Below are 16,622 nucleotides of genomic sequence, written 5' to 3'. Positions count from 1 at the left end.
TAACCAACTACATTCTTTTTGCGGCACCCCTGTGGGGCTCAGGAGCCCAGTTGTCTCACCCCTTGCCTGCAGAGCTGGCAGCCTCTCACCCTTTTTCAAACATGCTCCCCTGTGGAGTGTTCCCTCAGCTGCCTCTCCTCTCCCCTCCTCCTTGGGAGTCCTCTGGGCAGCTGCCGCAGCAACCCCTGGTCTCTGAGTCACCTCAGCTCCTGGCAACCAGCACCCCCTGGCCAGCCCCAGAGGCACCATTTGCCTGGGGAGTTTGTAGCCAGGGCTGCTGCAACAAACAGCTGTGCAAGCCTTTGGGAGGAAGAGACACAAGAGGGCATCAGGGGAGGGAGGGAAGGAAAGAGGGACAGAGGCCAGTGTTGCCTGCAGCACCCCTGACCATCAGTCAAGACACCCCAAGGTGCCCAGGCACACTGGTTGAAAACAACTGACATACATTAAAAGTCAAAGAGTTGCACATGTATTTTCAGCAAGGTGTGATCCAACACCTGAGAAGAGTGGCAGGATTATCTACAGCAGCCTTTGCCAACCTGGTTTCCTCCAGCTGGCGCTGATGGGAAACATAGTCCAAAATATGTGGAGGACACCAGGATGGCAAAAGCTAATCATTGAGCAAGGAGGATTAGCTGAAAATTGCTGCCAAGGTTAAGGAGATCTTTGTGATTTGTGTCTCCTGCAGTTTCCACAATGGAACTTTATTTATGAAAAGCAAAACACCAGCCATGGTGGTTGGATAATTTGAAAAGAGAGAGAGAGAGAAATAATCAAATGCAAAAGCAGAAAAAGATGAAGACAAACCATAAAAAAGAGATTTTACCAGTCTCTTATTGAAAGCAAAAATGAAGTGTTGTCACAAGCCTTTCTAGGATATGAATTCTAGTGTTGCAAAGGAGGTTTCCTTATATCAGGCCATAGTATTTTGCTCACTTAGCCCAGTGTGCTTCACTCTAACAGCAGCTCTCCAAGGACTCAGAAAGAGACTGGGAGGTATTTTTTGTGCTCTCTGTTGCCAAACAGTCTCACTTCAAAAACGAATGAAATGTGGAGGAAGATTGCTCCAAAAGATCTCGGAAAAATCTGTGATGGGATATAGGAGATTCCAGTGATTTGCTATGGGTCTGGTTGTCACCAAGCAATAACTAGATAATACTCCTTCTGGAATTTTGGAATTAAGTCTCCTCTCTTGGCCACTCATACTAGAAAGTAAACAGATGCATTTGTACCCATTAAATCTTCCTGCAGGCTTTCCAAGGCACCCTTCCATTTAGAGTACACGGCAGCAGCCAATCTGAGAACTTACACTGGCATGTACAAAAGAGCAGGTTCCTAACTTTCCAGGAGGCTGGAACAGGGAACTCAAAAGGTCATGCAATTGAAAAAAAGATTATCCTAGCCATCAAAGCTACATGGAATTCCAGAAGCACATGGGTCCTGGACCACAGCCTGGCGGGAAACTGTTTGGGGATCATAAGCCTTTGTACAGGACAGGCAGAATTCCCATCCCCAAGTCACTTGGGCCAACAGAACCTGCCTCTGAGGCAGGCAAAGGGAATTTCCAGCCCATGGGGAATTTTTGGCCTGCGAGGCTGTTTCAGCCAAGCCACGTTCATCATTGCTGTTGACATGCAAACTTGGTCCACAGGTGTGTGTGTGTGTATAAGGATCAAGCCCACTGACCAGATCCAGTTCCTCACACCTATGCTAAGGGATGATCAAGAAGTGGTAGCACAGCCAGGAGCACCACGGGCTCAAAACATCTGGTGGGGAAGGCTATATACTGTGTGGGGAGAAGAAAAGGAGTAGGGAGAGTCAGCAGGGGAAGGAGAAGACTCGGAGGATGTGTTTGCCTTGAGTAGGGACTACTCAATGCAGCAGAATGAGAGAGGTGGGAGTTGTTGTTCTCAGCCACATGAAGGCTGCAAGGTGGCTTAGGAACTCATGCCACCCCTTATATATTATGCTCTCGTACTTGTAACTAGTTTGCAGGAAAGCAGGTCAGATTCACAGTGTTTTACTGTGGCTGGAGCTATCAGTTGCAACAGCTAATCATTAACATGATTAATTTATAGGAATGTACCCTAGGCTGGAGAATTGCACTGACATGGGCACTGCATTATTCTTTATCTATCATGACAGGGAGTGCAGTTCCACCAGTGCCCATTAATAACGAAAACTTAGGAGTTGCCTTAAGGATTTCCAAAAGAATTCTTTAAAATTTATATTCTTTGAAAATAATAATTCCTTTAATTGGAGTGGGGTGGAGGAGGGGGGGGGACCCCGCCCATTTGTTTTCTTGGCATTTGGGAATATAGCAGGGTGCCTAAACGTGTCTACAGAGAAGGAAAATCTCTGGAGATCTTGATATCAGCATTTTTCATACACTGCTTGCTTTGAATGCAGATAAAATCAGTGGAAACATATTTGGCTTCTGTAATTGGGACTGCTGCAAAAAATAAAATAAAAGAGATACTCCCTAGCAACATGGTCATCTATAAGCAGTAACCGCCCCCCCCCCCAAACACTGAGGCAGTGAATAGCCATGGAAATTTATATCTCGAGTTTTTCATGCTCATTCCCTGCAATTAGAGGACTACTGATATATCTCCTCCCCTGGGCAGCCCAACCTTCTGTTTACTTTTGTACATCACAAAAACTTGTTCAACTTGACCAGGAATGCAGTTCTCAGCACAATAAAGCAATTAGTTGTATCTAAAGGCATTAGGACTAGAAGGAACCATTGCTAAATAGCAGTTGCATTTCATGCTTTGATTTAATATGCATTTTCCACCCACATCCCAGTACAGATACTTTTCAGTTTAGATGCGTTCAGAGGGGCCATTTTATGGTTAAGCTGTACGTATGGTTAAGGAAAACCTTTTCTTAATACGGTAATCTAGGGAAAATATTTGCCCAGGGGACACATTCTCTGCAGTAAGTGTTCCCAAACCATATGCTTCAACTATGTGGAGAACTCATTGATAATGGAAAGCTGTAACCATGTTAAAAAAATAATAATTAATGAGTACCAGATGGTAGTAGGGCAAGAAAGTGTTTCACTGAAATGTCAAAAAGCAGCCTATTCACTCCGTTACTAATATGTTAGTCTACTGCACACTGAGAAATGATTTGCTACATGTAATCAAGATAAATTCTCTTTCATCTCGGTTTGAGAGATGAACAAATGCCAAAAAAAAACCCAGAGCATACTATTCTTTCCCACCAGGTCTTGAAATTTCTAGCTGGTTACACTTTGGACTTGCTAGCTGGGACAGCAAACAACCTCTTTTGCCAATACTTACCCCCTTGGAGCTCTAGCCTAGCCCAAAGTTGTGCCACATTCATTGTCTATCTGCATTCTGATACAGGAGATGAAGAACCGACATTTGCTAAGCCAGTTCAATGATCCATTGAGATAACTGCCGACAAGGCAGAGAGTTTGGTTTCCCAAGGATCTCAGACAACTGTATTTCCTAGGACAGTTATGTGAATTCTTATTTGGTCCCGTATATGAAAAGTATATATCTTTACTAAGCTGTGCTTTCCTGTTCTTTAGAATGTGTTGCCATTCTTTTAGATAGCAGAATGGCTCACTGCAAAACTGTAAATTGAAGGCAATGGGAATTCTTGAGGTTATGGTCACGATAGCGTGGAGTCCTTAGTATTCTTTTTTTAAAAAGCAAAAACAAAACACCCACCTGTGTAATATCTAGACTACAGGAAAACCAGATATATACAATCAAATACAGAAGATGCCTTCCGTTTAATTTCTCAGAAGGAAAAATATATTCTGCAAAAATAGTTTTTTTTTTACTATATTTTGAAAGCTTACTAAACAGTGTGCTTGAATCACCACCAGCATAGCATTATTTTTCAAACCAGTTTTTTCAGCTTCAATTTTAAAACTGTAATTCTTTCGGGTTTTAAAATTGAGCCTGATTTAAAAAATACGCATCTTGCCAAGATACCACATTCACGATTTGTAAAACTTTTGTCATTGTAATAACAGTATACAAAGAAGAAATTGGATGCAACCAGAAGACTTCACGGAAAGGATCTTGAAAATGTTAAGACGGGTTATCAATGCACACTAGCATTTGTTCTAAGAGACGGCAGATATTAAAATGCTCTACACACTCTTCAGTTATGCGACTAGAGAACAACCTAGTAAGACAATGAATGGGGAAAGTTAAAGCAACACCACAAAGGGAGACAGGATGTGGCAGCAGCAAAATGAGGGCCTCATTCTCTAAGACTGTAAAATTTTACAGGAAGAAAGCCTGTTTTGTTCTCCCCTTTCCCTGTGCCGTGTGTATTTGACTTTTTGGCAGAACAGGTGCTTGACATGGTTGGTATGATTATTTTGGATATGGGAAACAATTGTGCATGAAAAGGTCAGATGCTTAAGTCTTTTTCAATTTTATCACCTGTTATGTAAATTATTGCAGGAGTTTATCTGTCACGGCAGATAAGAGAGGGAAAAAACAACAACCCAGAGACTGAACTGGCAAAAAAATAAAAATAAAAAGCAGCAAGGAAGTGAAGAAAACCATTCATTTTCTTGCCAATTGGGAGCATATTAGGCATCTTCCTCTGTCACCCACAGAGATATCCTACTGTGCATTTTCGGAAGTGGCAGGGTGCAGATCCGCTGATGAAACAAGCACATCTACCACTTTGCCGTAGGCAGAGCAGAATGCTCCTACGTTTTCTTACTATTGACTACAATGTGAAGAAATTAACTACGCCATCCCCCATGGTGGATGCAGCACTCCGTGGGAGTGCTCGGGAAGCAAAGGAGCTCTGGATGAGGCCTATCCATGCTCCATTTCCCCCTGATTGACTGGCAAGACATTGCCAGTGGAACATCTATTCCACCAGAGCTTTATTTGGGTGGGGTGATTTCTATCAGCATTATATATCATCACATACCGCTGCAGGGTGCAGGCCCATGGGATGGGGTGTTTTATTGTTTGCTGTTAATTAAAGGTAAAGGGACCCCTGACAATTAAGTCCAGTCGCGGACGACTCTAGGGTTGTGGCACTCATCTCACTTTACAGACTGAGGGAGCTGGCGTTTGTCTGCTTCCACAGACAGTTTTTCCGGGTCATGTGGGCAGCATGACTAAGCCGCTTCTGGCGAACCAGAGCAGTGCACCGAAATGCCATTTACCTTCCCGCTGGAGTGGTACCTTTTTATCTACTTGCACTGCGTGCTTTCGAACTGCTAGGTGGGCAGGAGCAGGGACCGAACAACGGGAGCTCACCCCCATCGCGGGGATTTGAACCGCTAACCTTTCGGTCGGCAAGCCCAAGTGGTACAGTGGTTTAACCCACAGCGCCACCCGCGTCCCCCTTTGCCATTAATTACATTGTCAATTAAAATAAAATCAAATCTGTGGGTGCCTTGACACTCACTCTGCCACACTGCACACAGCAATCACAATAGCAACCAATATGCCGTATGGGAGGAAATGTTGCATTCCTCTCAGTTACAAAATATTAGTCTGATCACAATAATGATTTCCCTGGAACTGAAGAGCATCTTTTTGACAATCCGGAAGCTTGCCTATTATGCACAACAGAATATTACATTGCCTGTTTCCTCCAAGTACTGCTTAAACTTCGGTCCTTCTAATGGAATTTCATTTAAATGTGGGGGATTTCCACCCAAGGAAATATATTTCAGCAGAAAGCAGCCTCTATCAAAACATGTTTTAGTATCAGGTAGGAAAATTTGCCAGGCCATAAGTGTCAATGCTTATTGCTTTGGTTGATGTAAGGCAAAGACTTTAAAAGCTATGGGGTAGTACTTAAATTATAATTTTGATTCTTGTCAACGCTATGATAGGGGAGATCATGTGCCTTTCTCCTTTCCAAAACCCAACATCGTTTCTGATAATGCTTCAGTTGATGCTATGCGTTTGGATGTATAACATGAAAAACATTTTCTCTCCTCATTTACAGAGTGGAAGTTCCGTATTAAAATGAAATACTGCCTCCCCATGCAAAACAAAGGTCAGATATCTCCCCATGGGTCTTCCTGTGTTTTCATTATTATACTAGGACACAAATGTTGTTTGCAAATATTATAACCCCAGATGGAAAACAAGTTTAGGAAAAAATAACATTGGTTTGCTTTACTAATAAAAGGGCTGACTCTTACAATTATTTATGTGTAAAAGATTTTTGATTCTGTTAGGTACATGTGCATTTTGAAAGTCAAGTTCTGCTTCATCTGCTACACAGTAAGGGCAGAAGTGGAATCTAAGAAAGAAACATCATGTTTCTTTCGTAACGTAAGAATTCCTCATCTGCTATTCCAATTCTTCTCTGTGAATTTTCCCCAGTTTGTTATCTCCCTGCCCCCAGCCAGGTGCACTTCCAGGGTCAGAATATGGTGTGTGTGTGTGTGTGTGTGTGTGAGAGAGAGAGAGAGAGAGAGAGAGAGAACCAGTGACTGAGGAGAAGATTAAGCACCCCATATTTCTGCCCATTGATCCTCTACTGATAGTGTTGCCCACTGATATATTTTTGCTCCCTTGGCAAACATGGGCTTGGGACCATATGTTTGCCAATGCAGCATCTACTTCTTGTGCTTTTCATGGCTGAAAAATGACAACTGTTGTCCATACGTTGAGGGCAAATTTGCCCCAACACAATGGAGAACTTCAGCTGGATTTCTTTGGCTCTCTTGGCCAACCACAGAACCAGGCAGAGGGCCTTTTTGGTAGTTGTTCCTTCTCTGTGGAAGATGTCAAACAGATAAACAGCTGTGTGATTTTTAAAAGACATCTGAAGGCTGAAGGTTCAGGGAAGTTCTTAGTGTCTGATGTTTTATTGTGTTTTTACTGTTTTTGGTTGGGAGCCGCCTAGAGTAGACGGGGCAACCCAGTCAGATGAGCAGCATATTTATTTTTATCATCATCATCATCTGGTAGCTGAGTATTTAAGTCAGGACTTCCCACTCTTCAGCCTTCCTTCCTTGAGCAGGAGATACAAAATTTGTTGCCAGTGCTTCATTTTGGGATGGAGGCCTGATGTGCCCTTCCCAATTTAGCCATGCTTTAACTGTCTGCGCACTTTGATTTTGTATAATATGGGTGATATTCAAAACTAGTCTTACTCAGAATAGACTCACTGGAGTTAATGATCGTGATTAACATAGGTCCATTAATTTAAATAGGTCTCCTCTGAGCAGGGCTTAAACTGAATACCACCCTACAACCTTTTGGACCAAATGTTACATATCTCAATTTCTATTGAGTACATAACCATGATGCTCTTCATACTAGATGGCATAAACTTGACTACGAAGCTTGGTCACTTTATGCACAAAAATATACTTCAGGTTTTAATACCCTTTTGCCTAGGAGTTGTTCCTCTCTCCTATAATTTCCTTTTCCAAAGTTCTGCATGTGAATAGTTTAAGCATGTGAATTTACATGACATTTGGCTTTAGCTCGCATTAAGCTTATTTCAAGGGTTTCTGTGGATGAGGAAAGACTGAAATAACTGTGCTAGAGTAAGATAAATGAATCTTGTATCAGTTTAGTGAACTAGGCCCCAAAATGAAATGGACTACATCTACTTTGGAATGGAAACTACGAACTACTACCACAAGGATTTGAGGAAGAGTAATTTAAAAAAAAACCAAAACAAAACTCCAAAACTGACCATACACTGTAGTGTAAGACATTTCATGATCTGATGAAGTAGTTGAAATGTCTATGAAGAAAAGTAAATAAGGGCAAAATATTAAAACAATAAAAACATGGAAATATTTGACAAAATTGTAAAATATATGATTCCTCCAAAATTGATCTGCACAGACAGGTATTAAAACAATGTGGAAGGGGAACTTCCTTACCATTCAGTGCTACGAACGAATCTGGAAAAAAAAAGAGAAAGGAGAGGGAGGGGAAAGGGGAAAAAATTATTTCTAATATCGTTCTAAGTTGTCTATCCACAAAACCTCACATACATCCTTACTGCTATTCATGTGTATAGTGTCACTCTCTATTTGTGCTGATTCTCTCATATGGTTTTATCATATTGATAGTTGAATCTTGCCTTAAGTAAAAACTTGTTTTTTATTCTTGCATAGAGAAACATGGGGTTCCTGGATGCCAAAAGGAGATAGGAGTTCTATTTGTGCATGGGGAGGCAGGTGAGAAGAATGACATCTCAACCACCTTTGGGGAAGGGATTTGGGGGGGCTCATAGGAAAACCAGGAACAACCTTCCCTATGGTCAAGTGAAAGTGCCTTCGGAGAGTGCAAAGGAAGGTCTACATTCAAGCCGTGGCATAATCTTCTTGGATCAATATTTAAACACTCTCTTTGGTACTGCACAGCTATTGTACACTGTAGTTTTGATTATAAAATTGCTGGTTTTTCTGAGAGATTTCAACCTCAAGAGTGGGGAATTTTTTTTAAAACAGAAAATAAAAAACCCCAACCAAATGCATATGGGTAACCAATTAGAGATTGGTTTGCAGAGTTTATTTATTATCAAGAGATCTTGACTAGTAACGATAATTCCTGTAGCCATGCAGTTCTCTTTGTATAACCCAGGGCACATTTCCGCTTGTCCCATAAATAGAAAGCATGGGTCCAAGCAATTTCCCCCTTGCCCTGTTCCTTTCCCAAGGAAATTCCATTCTTTAGTGCTCAACTGGAGGAAATGTCAGTCCTGAATTGCTGTTTGCTCTGACTGAGCACTAAAGAGCAGTTTTCTCTGGGGAAAAGCAGAGGCACAAAAGGAAGTGTGCATGAACCCCAAAGCTTAGTTTAAGAAGAAAGTGAACAAGTAATGTGCCAAACCATATGAGCGAATCATGATCGGAATAAAGGGAACGACAGGATTGGCAACAAAAATAAAGATAGGTTTGTGTGCTGCATATTGGTGGGCCACCTAGGCTTTCAAAACAACTGGGACCCAGGCTTGAGCATATAACTAGCTGTATGCAAAAGGGTCGATCTCACTCAGGGTGCAAGACTGGTGCCTTTATAATAAACTTTGCCAATTAACTATCATGTCCTAGCTCCTTTGAGCCAGCATGACAAAACCAGAACCTGTCATGCTGCGGTAAGAAATTCATCTTAAAAATAATTAGTTGGTGTATATCTAGATGGTTGAATTTCAAATGCTCTTTAGTAGTCTTACATTCAGTTTTGGTGGAATTCATAAAGAATAAATCTGGCGTGCACTCACTGTTCAGATTTATGTGCCAAATGAGAGTGAGGAATGCGATGAAAGATGCCATGGTCCCCAATTCCCAATTGCGAATTACCAGGAAATTATCATGTTCTCGTTGTGAACTATGGGATAAGTTTCACGTTGGAGGAGAGATGGGTGCGATCAAATTCATACACAGAGATGGCCCTATTATGTATTCAGTTGTAGCCTGGGATCATTCCTATGCATGGAAGCCTGCCTGTCCAGGGGGTATGACTAAAACTTTCTCAAGCTGGCAGAAAGGCTCCAAGATTCCTTGCCTTTGAACAGATTGATGTGGAAGAGAGAAAAGCTTATGCATGGAAAGCAAACTGGATTGCAAGTTATAAACAAGGTGGCAAATGCAGCAGGACTGCATGACTCAGTCATGTACAATAGGACCCAATCAGTAGTTTATATGGGTCTATATATATTTATTTCATCAACTGACATTGACGAGAAGAGATACATACAAACATGCTGGCTGTTTGGCACTTATCTAACTGTACTAGGTTTTAACCCATATAGTACTCAATCTACAGTTGTACCTTGGTTCTTGAACAGAATCAATTCCGAAAACGTTTGAAAACCAAGGCACGGCTTCCAATTGGCTGCAGGAGCTTCCTGCACTCAATTGGAAGTTGTGGAAGCCACATCAGACGTTCGGCTTCCAAGAAACTTTTGCAAACCGGAACACTCACTTCCAGGTTTACAGCCTTTGGGAGCCAAAATGTTCGAGTTGCAAGGCGTTCGAGAACCAAGGTACAACTGTGAATGTGGTTGATTTTAAATTCTGTGGGAGGGGAGGTTATTTGTTTGTTTTTGTTTTCATTTTATTATATTATGTATTTCGTTTTCTCATCATGTATTTTTATGTTGTGAGCTGCCCTGTGATCTTCGGAGGAAGAGAGGTATACAAACAAACAACTAAAAATGGAGCTAGATTCCAGGGGAAATGCCTTTGCAATCCCACCCACAGGGATGGATTTAGTGATGTGCGAGTGGTGCACATGCACGTTGCACAGAGCCATGGGGGCATCACCTCAAAGCTGGGTAAGTGGCCTTAAAAACCTGGGTTAAGTGAGGCGCAGGGATTTGGGAAAGAGGTGTGAGGACTCTGACAGGGTCTTTGAGCCCTAGTTAGCACTGTCCCAGCTTTGGGTAGAAGGGGAGGGCTCTAGGACCCTGCCAGAGCCCTTGTGTCTCCTTACTGGGCACTTCCTTACTTGGCTTTGGAAAGGCAGTGCAAGGACTTGGGAGGGATGGGCAAATTTTGGCCTTGAACAGGATGCCATAATACCAAAGTTCACCGTCACTACCTGCCACTGAACCCAATGGGTTTAGACTATACAGTCGTACCTTGGATCTCAAACGCCTTGGCTCCCGAACAAATCGGCTCCCAAACGATTGAAACCTGGAAGTGAGTATTCCGGTTTTCGAACAAGTTTTGGAAGCCAAACATCTGGTGCGGACAATCCTGCATCCAATCGGAAGCCGCACCTTGGTTTTTGAAAGGTTCTGGGAGTCGAATGGACTCCCGGAATGCATTCTGTTCGAGAACCAAGGTATGACTGTACACGATTTTGATTTTAGGTGTCAGCACAGGAACATAACTTCCAAGTTAAGCCAACTATGAAGTATGATGTTTTGTTCTTAGTAATTCAAGAATGTAGGTCTCAGCCCTAATGGCTTGTAAATTCAAGGCACATTCACCTCAGTACATTTACTCATAAAGGTGCAAGCTTCACTGTTTTTATGATTGCAACTTTGCACCCCCTGAAGTCCTTTTTTGGGGGTGAAATTTCCTTTGAGATAACTATGTTCAGGATCCAAGAATTCAGTGTCTGGGCTCCTCTTGGAGGAAGGGCAGGGTAAAATTATAAATCACCACCACCACCATTACCCTCTTTGAGTAAATTTCCTGGAATTTACTTCCAAGTAGGCATATTTAGGATGAGCTAGAAGTATTTAAAATGCACGCCACGGTTTTTTTCCTTTCTCTGTTAAATTATACATATTTCCCCCTCTTTCTCTTTTAGCCAATTAAAAGCAATTAAAGTTATGAGGATAAGGATATTTAAGGTGAGTTGAGGATGCACCTTGAATTATCCTTAAGCACTGCTGAAGGAATTAGGATACGGCTGTTTTGTGTAAAACCAAGGCACTGAGGCAGTAACTTAAAAGACTTCTGGCATATGAGCTTCTAAATGCTCCTCCTGAGGTTAGCACAGATAGGCTGATTTTAAGAGTTGGAGAAGAAGGTTACATCTTGGATGTAGTTCATGAGTTTTGAACATTAAATAATTGGCCATGTGTGTGTTTTTCATCTCAGGGGGTACATTCTGTTCTGATAGCTTTACATTATCTTGATTTGCCTCTTACTCAACGAGAGTGCTGCTGATCCTTCTGTAGCTCTTTGTGAACAAGAAACTCTCAAGGCTGGCTAAAGGTATCAGAACAAAGAGCTATCTCAAGAGCTTTCAACCGTGCTGCCCTCCAGATATTGCAGAACTACAACTCCCATCATCCCCGCCCATTGGTCATGCTGGCTGGGCTGATGGGAGTTAAAGAGTCCAACAACACTGACTATCACAGACGAATTATATGTTAGATGCAAGGGAAAACATGCATTTCAATGTCTGCAGAAGGGAATTTGGAGAAGGAAAGAGTCAAGGAGGGAAAGTGTTAAGGGATCCACACACACACACGCACACACACACACACACACACACACACACACACACACCTTCTTCAATTGTCCAAATTTCACTCTGCTGAATATACTATGGTAGGACTGGTCGATATGGTAGCCTCCAGAAATTGCTGGACTCCAATCCCTGTTGTTCCCAGCCAATATGGCCCATTGGCCAGGGATGCTGTGAGCAACATCTGAAGGGCACACATTCCTTCTCTCTCTTTGGGGCGCTACATGCAGCTATGTGTAGCTAACTTTGTAGGGTTTATGTGGTAAGCATAGGGTTTATGAATTGCATTTGCACTGATTTGGTGCTTTTCAAAGTGTGCAGTTGGTTCGATTTCATTTTAAAAAGGGCTTTATCAAATCTGCTCAAGAACAAATCACTTTGGGACATGCACAATGAAAAACAGGTATTCAAACATACATGCTCTCACCTCTGTTCACATTCTAAATCTTTGTGTATAAATTGATTCAAAGTTTTGGACACTATCAGGTGATAGACCGTAGCAAGTTAGATCCAGCACCTCACATAGATCATGACAGCTTCAGGAATACAGACCACTAACAATTAATAGTTAACACTCAAGTTAAGATGCTCCTTGCTCTTCCCTTTTCAACTACTGACTGGCAGATCTATATCTAGTTCTGTTCACTTAAACATAGCTGAATCCAAAGTTTGGATTGCCTACACTGCAGGCTGTGTCTTTTTTCCTGAGTAGTTAGGTAGTCCAAGTCAAAATCTGGCTCCATTTTTGTAAAGCAAACATGCATTTGTTTAAAGCCGCTTTAAGCAAATGTTTATTTGCATTAAAAAATCTATAGCTGGAATCAAGACACTGAGAATATGCTTTTTGCTTCCAAATTGGGATGAGCCAAAATGTTTAGATGCAAGCATCATTAACATGAAAAAGTGTCTTGTAGAGGGTCTGAAATGAATCCCCAAAGTTTCTTCCCTCACTCTCTTTCCTGCTTTTGCTGAACTGGCAAAACATCCGTGAAAACCAGGATGTATGGCAAGTAGGGAGATATTTTTTTTAAAGGCCCCAAAATAACTTAGTCTGGATTTTCAACTTCTGGGAATATGGCAACCTTATAAATATTGTTAGTCCTAGTAATAGTGATGCTGCTCTTTGGCCAAACAGGGCCAGCCCCACAGTTGAGGAGGTCTGTGGCGAAGCGCCATCTAAAAGCCCCCTCCCCAGTAAACTCTTATATTTTGAAGTGACAGCCCCCATAGCCACAGCCCCAAGGGGATTCAAAAAATGCAGGCAGCCGATCCACAATTAATATATGCATGTGTCTGCATGCACCCACACTCTGAAGAGTACACAGCATAACTCCCAATGACTGCAATTGCATGCATAGCTTCCTAGGAATAAGCTCAACTGAACTGCAGCGGTGCTTATTTCGAACTGCAAAGGTTCAACTTGTAAAACACATTGAGCTGTAACAAAAGGTCTTCAGCCAGCTGAACTGCAACCTTAGATTCTAATTAGAAATGCAAAGAAAAGTAGGTATCCCCATCAAAGGAAAGAAGTATCCAGACTCTGCTTGATTGTGTCCCTCATCTTCTGATTTCCTCTGTGTTATTTTGTCGCAAACAAACTTCATTCACCTGACAGACAGAGGGCCAGGGGGCTCCAGCACTTGACGGTATCACTCTGCAAAAAGTTCCTGAGGTACACTACAACGCTGCCCCCGCCCCACCCCCTAACATCTGCTCCCAGGTTTTGAATTTGCCCAAGAAATGTCCAAATGTTTGTGTGTCACTTTCGATCATTGGGGAGGAAAAGAGGGTTGTCAATATGGTTTGATAGGCAGTGCCTGTATTTCCACCCATGTTTCAATATTACTTAATTTAGGGGAATTGGGAGTAAATCCAAGATGGTTGTTCGAAGCCACTTGACACCAATGCTCAAACAAACAAACAAACAGGGTTTTTTTGTTTTGGTAATGTGGCCCAGAGTAGGTGTCAGGAGTGATCCCTCCCACGGCACTTGGGCCCTGGCAGCTATCCAAGTATGCCTTATGGTGGTGCCGGGCTCATAGCCAAATCTAATTGGCTTTGTGTTTATGTTACTATTGCTAGGATAGAATGGTTATTTTTTTAAAAAAGAAAATATGGAAGCAGCAGCTGATTGTTGTTGCTAGGATTTTATTCTCTCTAGAGCATCACCTGCTAGAATATCCCACCTCTGCGTCTGTGGTGAATGTTGCCAATCTGTGAACCAAAAAATTGCTGGAAGGGACACAAATGTCTTGTGTAGGAGGAAAAATTCAAAAAACGTGCCCCGTGGCTGATTTCTTTGTTACCCTAGGCACCAACTCAGCATTCAAAAACACTCCTCTTACACAACCTAGGTGGAATTTGTAATTACATTTTCTTCGGAGCTAGGTTTTACTTCCAACACAATTGCGATTTAAATAGGTGGTGTTGTTGTACAACAAACTTCCTTGAATGCTTCTCTTGCCTTTTCTTTAAAGCCTGTTGTTAAAACACTGTTTTCGCCATTGTCATGATTTTCTATCTTTAACTTTGCTGATACTGAGCAGGCAGCACCCAAGCATCTACAGAGATTCTCTAATGTAGGATAAAATGAAAGAGCAGAAACAGTTGTGCTTACTTTGGCAGTCTCCCAGGCCATCGGTATTGCCATGCTCAATGTCCTGCTCAAATGCAAGTCTAAACAAAAGAAAGAAACAGGCTGGTGAGAATTACTGCACTCACAGGCCTCAACACATTGAGCCTAGAAGTGAAAGGAAGAAACAGACAAAACCCGCTTATTCTTCTAATACTTGCACAATGCAAGCAGATGAGGATTCCTAACGAGACCCCTAAGTATTCCTTCTCGCCCTTATCTTTACGTGACAACCAATATGGAACCAGTACTGTTTTGCAACATGGACACATGTCAGGACAGATCGTTTCTGTGCCTAGACTTCTGGTGTGATCATGCCATGGCATTTAACTGAAACTTAAGGAATATATATTGGCATGAAAGATGCACTGTTACCCCCCCCCCCAACCCCCCCCAACAACCTGGAGAATGTCTGGGGCTCATTTCATAGTGTATGAATCTAAAAACACCAAACAGGAAATGGTCATTCAGAGTGGCAAACACAGTGTTAAGCTTATGCGGAAAGGTTTGCTATCTGCCCATGAAAGTCCTCCTTGGATATATGAATCTATTACAAAAAGGTGGCTTAGGCACCCCTGTTCTGAGTTAGTACATCACCAGCTTCATAAAAATGTGATAAGGAATCTGCAGTCGAGGCTTTTTTTTTACAATGGCCTTCTTAACTTAGAACGTGAGCAGGTATGTGTTTGGTAATTTGATATGGTATTGTGCTGTAAGGAAGCACGTATCAATTAATTTAATTATTAAATAATTTATTTATTATTATTATTACTATTGACTTTCTATACCACCCTATACCCGCAGGCCTCGGGGCGGGTTTAGAGCGGTATATAATTCTCAGATTTTCTGAATTGTGCAATACTGCTGTGCCATGAAACCACAACACCATGGCATCTCAGAATGGCAAGTTATCCTAAATGTTACCCAACGAAGAGGTGAAAAGAACACAGAAATGTTTTCTGGTGGTCTCTCCATGTTGCATGTCCATGTAGCTCCAATCCTAGTCAGAAATAAATCTGCCTACAATAGTACCATGGAAGCATAGAGAATAGAAAGAAAACAAATGTTTATTGGCTGCCTGCTGGTTTTCATCAGAACTCTCTTCAAAAGCCTATTTGAGCAATATTGTTACTGCAGGTTAAAGTACCTCTCAATGCGAATTATAACTTACGTTGTTCCGGGTAACAGCTGCATGCATGCCCCATTTTCCTTCATCCAGCCACAATACGGGTCCCTAGATGCTATGCAGGCCCTTAATAGAGGAGACAGATATGGAGTTCTTTGCGATCAGTAGCTCAATGTCAGTATCAACGAATCAATACTTTTGTGTGTTTGAGAACGGAGTGAGCAGTTGAGAGGACACACGTGAAGAAGTACCTACTTTTTGCACTTGCCGTGACGCTCACACCTTCCGAGGGGAACCCTGATTAAACAGTTAGAGAATGCTACATAGAGGGCACTGCTTTGCTTATCCAGCTGCATCCCTATAATTCTCTTGTCTTCCACCCCATCATAGCTGCACCTGATTTGGAGGGGGAGAGAAAGGCCGTTTGATCAGCTCAGTGAAATCAGAAAGACAATTTCTTTACAACAGAAACATTTCTCAGACAGGATTAACTGAAGCCAGCACCAGTAGTATCCCTGCTGGTAGTAGCCAGCAGATGCTCCTGAAACAGGCTATCTAGAAGGCCGGAAGAGAGCTGGGCTGGTCAAGTTTCCACTGGACCACAAGCAGGTCTGGCTACCAGCAACATGCTCAATCTAGGCCTCTCTCCTGTGCCAGTGTGGAACTGGTGTGACGGAAAAACCACCAGGATTTCCATGGCCTGCCTTCCCTCCTAATCCAGCTGTGCTCTGGACTTAGTAGTCACTCAGCCTCTCCATTAAACCTTGCTGCTGCCTGCCAGGAGTCTGGTTTGCTCCCTAAATCATATTATCACTTAAATTAATATCCTAATTTGCAGAGCCTTCTTAAGAGACTGGGAGGCAGGGTGACTCAGCATAGAGTGACAGGGAAGTTTTACTTTTGCCTCCTGGGAAGCACATCCAGGGATGATAAG

At 42.3% G+C, this 16,622-nt stretch overlaps 1 protein-coding gene across 8 annotated transcripts in view; it reads right to left on the bottom strand.

The window, feature by feature from the left end:
* The window catches only part of SEMA6A (semaphorin 6A), a 183,847-nt gene that overhangs the window by 28,174 nt on the left and 139,051 nt on the right, over positions 1 to 16,622 (bottom strand). For 4 of the 8 annotated variants that reach the window (XM_081213582.1, XM_081213587.1, XM_081213584.1 and 1 more), the window contains exons 14-18: positions 15,944 to 16,084; positions 15,734 to 15,814; positions 14,548 to 14,606; positions 7,877 to 7,897; positions 7,684 to 7,734 (exon numbers count right to left, since the gene is read on the bottom strand). In XM_081213582.1, coding sequence (XP_081069708.1) covers positions 7,684 to 7,734; positions 7,877 to 7,897; positions 14,548 to 14,606; positions 15,734 to 15,814; positions 15,944 to 16,084 — 353 coding nt within the window. The remainder of the gene's footprint in view (positions 1 to 7,683; positions 7,735 to 7,876; positions 7,898 to 14,547; positions 14,607 to 15,733; positions 15,815 to 15,943; positions 16,085 to 16,622) is intronic. The other 4 variants (XM_081213588.1, XM_081213585.1, XM_081213586.1 and 1 more) reach the window with 2 other exon arrangements.

The sequence above is a fragment of the Podarcis bocagei genome, assembly GCF_964188305.1.
Source record: "Podarcis bocagei genome assembly, chromosome: 11".
Taxonomy (NCBI): Eukaryota; Metazoa; Chordata; class Lepidosauria; order Squamata; family Lacertidae; genus Podarcis; species Podarcis bocagei.
Note: the sequence above shows the minus strand (reverse complement) of the source record. Positions and strands in the feature narration are given on the sequence as shown.